This window comes from Corvus brachyrhynchos, unplaced genomic scaffold, assembly GCF_000691975.1.
Source record: "Corvus brachyrhynchos isolate BGI_N302 unplaced genomic scaffold, ASM69197v1 scaffold283, whole genome shotgun sequence".
NCBI lineage: Eukaryota > Metazoa > Chordata > Aves > Passeriformes > Corvidae > Corvus > Corvus brachyrhynchos.
Genome location: NW_008237409.1, coordinates 2,596,280 through 2,598,928, shown reverse-complemented (window position 1 = coordinate 2,598,928; position 2,649 = coordinate 2,596,280). Strand labels below are relative to the sequence as shown.

The 2,649-nt window shown below is 50.9% G+C and overlaps 1 protein-coding gene across 2 annotated transcripts in view; it reads left to right on the top strand.

Annotated features, from left to right (window-relative positions):
• Window positions 1-6: 6 nt before the first annotated feature.
• Window positions 7-2,649, top strand: part of MED13 (mediator complex subunit 13) — a 54,349-nt gene continuing 51,706 nt past the window's right edge. The window contains exon 1 of one of the 2 annotated variants that reach the window (XM_008631089.2): window positions 7-1,347. In XM_008631089.2, the coding sequence (XP_008629311.1) occupies window positions 1,282-1,347 (66 nt within the window). In that variant the 5' untranslated portion in view covers window positions 7-1,281. Of the gene's footprint in view, window positions 1,348-1,403; window positions 1,471-2,649 lie in introns of those variants that run through there. The other variant, XM_017730960.1, reaches the window with a different exon arrangement.

Below are 2,649 nucleotides of genomic sequence, written 5' to 3'. Positions count from 1 at the left end.
GAGGACAGCTGGGGGGGACCAGGCTCCCCGAAGACACTCTGCGATTTACCGCGTCCTCCTCCTCCTCCCCCGAAAAGGCTGGGGATCGGCCTCCCGGAGACTCCTCCATCCTTCCCCGAAGAGACTTCGAGGGTCACCCGCAATTTCCTCCTTCCACCCTTCTCCCCCTCCCTCCTTTCCCCACGGAAAGAATTTTTACCCAGCGGATGATATTTTGGTTTCGCCCTCGCTGCGAAGAGTATTTCGTTTTGGGGAGGGGGGGTTTCCACACGGGAATTTAATCCCCCGCTGGGCTGCTAAGGAGACTTTTGCGGCCTTTCTCTCTCAAGGAATACCTTCCCCCCTCCCCTGCCCCCGCAGATGTTTTTTTGGGGTACACCCCAGGAAATTTTTCTTGCTCTGCCTTTACGAATTCTTCAGACTGGCCTTGCTTCTGGCCCCTGAAGTTTGTTTTTATGATTTTAAATTTTAATTTATTTGGAATATTTTTGGAGCAGGGGAGAAGAATCTGACCCCCCCACACCCTGTTGCCCTCGGACTCCGAAGAGACGAGCCTGGATTTTTCTCTCTCCCACGGCCAATCGTTCCCAGTCATTCCACAATTTGCCCCTTTCTCATCTGATGACTAAAGGAACAGGAGGAAGCGGAGGGGGGGTTCTGGATTAATTGCCCCCGCTGGATTATTTATTTTTTTCCTGCTTCTCTTGCTTGGCATCTGAGAAGAGAGGAAGGAGGGATGTCAACTGATTTTTACCCCTAGCCCCCCTGGATTAATTACCCCATTTTTATTCTCTTGTTGGATCAATTACCCCTTCACCTTACCTCCTCTCCCTCCCCTCCTTATGCGAACGAGAAGACAAGAGGAACAGGGAGGATTTTGATCTTAATCTCCCGTCGTTGGATTACTTACCACCTCCCTCTTTCTGTTCTCCCCTTCCACGGCGGCTTTACACCCCCGTTTGAGCTCCAGAAGACGAGAAAACGTTCTGAGTTCCTCTTTAATTTTTTTTTTTTAATTTTTTTTTAAATATATTTTTTACCCCCCTCTCCCATACCTCTCTCTCTCCTCGCGGGTTATTTTCCCGGCCACTATTTCGTGTGCGTGTGTCTGTAAATCCCTTATTTAATTGTATTATTATTTGTGCGTGTGCAGAGCCCCCCTCCCCCTTTCCCTCTCGCTGTCTGTCTCTCCCTCTCTCCCTCTCTCTCTCTCTCTCTGTCTGTCTCTTTCTTTCTTGTCGGAGGCTGTGGGATAATGGCGTGTGGGTTGTGGCTGTGAGGATGAGTTCCTGCTTCGTGCCGAACGGGGCCAGCCTGGAGGATTGCCATTCCAACCTCTTCTGCCTGGTGAGTGTCGGCCCCCCGCGCACACACGCACGGGGCCACCGAGGGCTTTTTTTTAGGATGAGTTCCTGCTGCGTGCCGACCGGGGCCAGCCTGGAGGATTGCCATTCCAACCTCTTCTGCCTGGTGAGTGTCGGCCCCCGGCGCACACACGCCCGGGGCCACCGAGGGAAGGGCTCGGAGCTCTGGGGGAGGGGGAAGGGGCAGTGGAAGCAAAGCAGCCATTTTTAGCAGAGCTTCTGCTGGATGAGCCCTCGGAGTAGGCCCTGCCTGGAGCAGCCAACTCTCCCATGCCCCTCTGGTTCCCCTCCATCGCTGTCTGTCTCGCCTCGCCCCTCCCTCCGCTTTCTTCCTGGATAGTAGCCTCCCTGCAACTCGCCTTTTCCTTCCCTTTCCGTGCCTTCCAACTTTTCCTCCTTTCTCCCTATTCCTGCCTCTGAGCGTGGTATTTCTCGCAGGGGAAGGGATCTGCTGCTCCTGCTCCTCCCGGCCCCACATCTCGGGGAACTTTCTCTTTTCCCTCCCCACTCGTGACATCCCAGACAAATCCGAGGCGAAGCCTCCCTTCTTCCTCGCTTTTAAACGAATCCCTTTCCCTGCTTGTGTTTATTCTGGAGGGCTGCTTTTGGTGATGCCCTCCCTGTCTTGTGTTTTGATGTGCACCATTTTGTAGTCTTTTTTTAACCCAAGTATCAAATCGTTCAAATTGTTGAATTTTGGTTGCTCCGAAAGTAAATTCGATATAACTGGACTGTGATGCAATTTTTTGGTGGCTGTGCTGAGCTGTTTCATCAGCTTTTAATGCAAATGAGCTAATCTTAGCTGCCTGCCTGATATTTATGATTCTAGAGATTGTTACAACAATCCTGTGCCAAGCTGTGGCACTCATATTTTTGGACGGAGGGGAATCTGGACAGCCTGACTGTGTCTGCAGCCTGCATCAGGCCTGCAGCTCCATCTTAATAGTGCAATTTTAAATCTGAAAGTCTTTCTAAAGTAGCAACTGTTGCAGGCAACCTTTCCTCTAAATTGCTCTCCTGCTGAAGGTAGGGAGGCTGCCATGTTAGGTTTAAATGTTGCAGTAATCTTTTGTGTGTTGTCATATTGGGAAGACAAAAAATAGTAACTTCTTCACAAATGCCAGCCTGCCTTGCTCTCCCTTCCCAAAGAGAACCCGGGGCAATGCCTCCCCTACCTGCCTTAAGGTGAGGTGCTCGAGTGAAAAACTTAGTGCTAAAACTTGGTGTTGTGGTGTAGATAATCCAAGAATCGTCTGCTTCCCATTACACAGAGTAGTAACTCTTT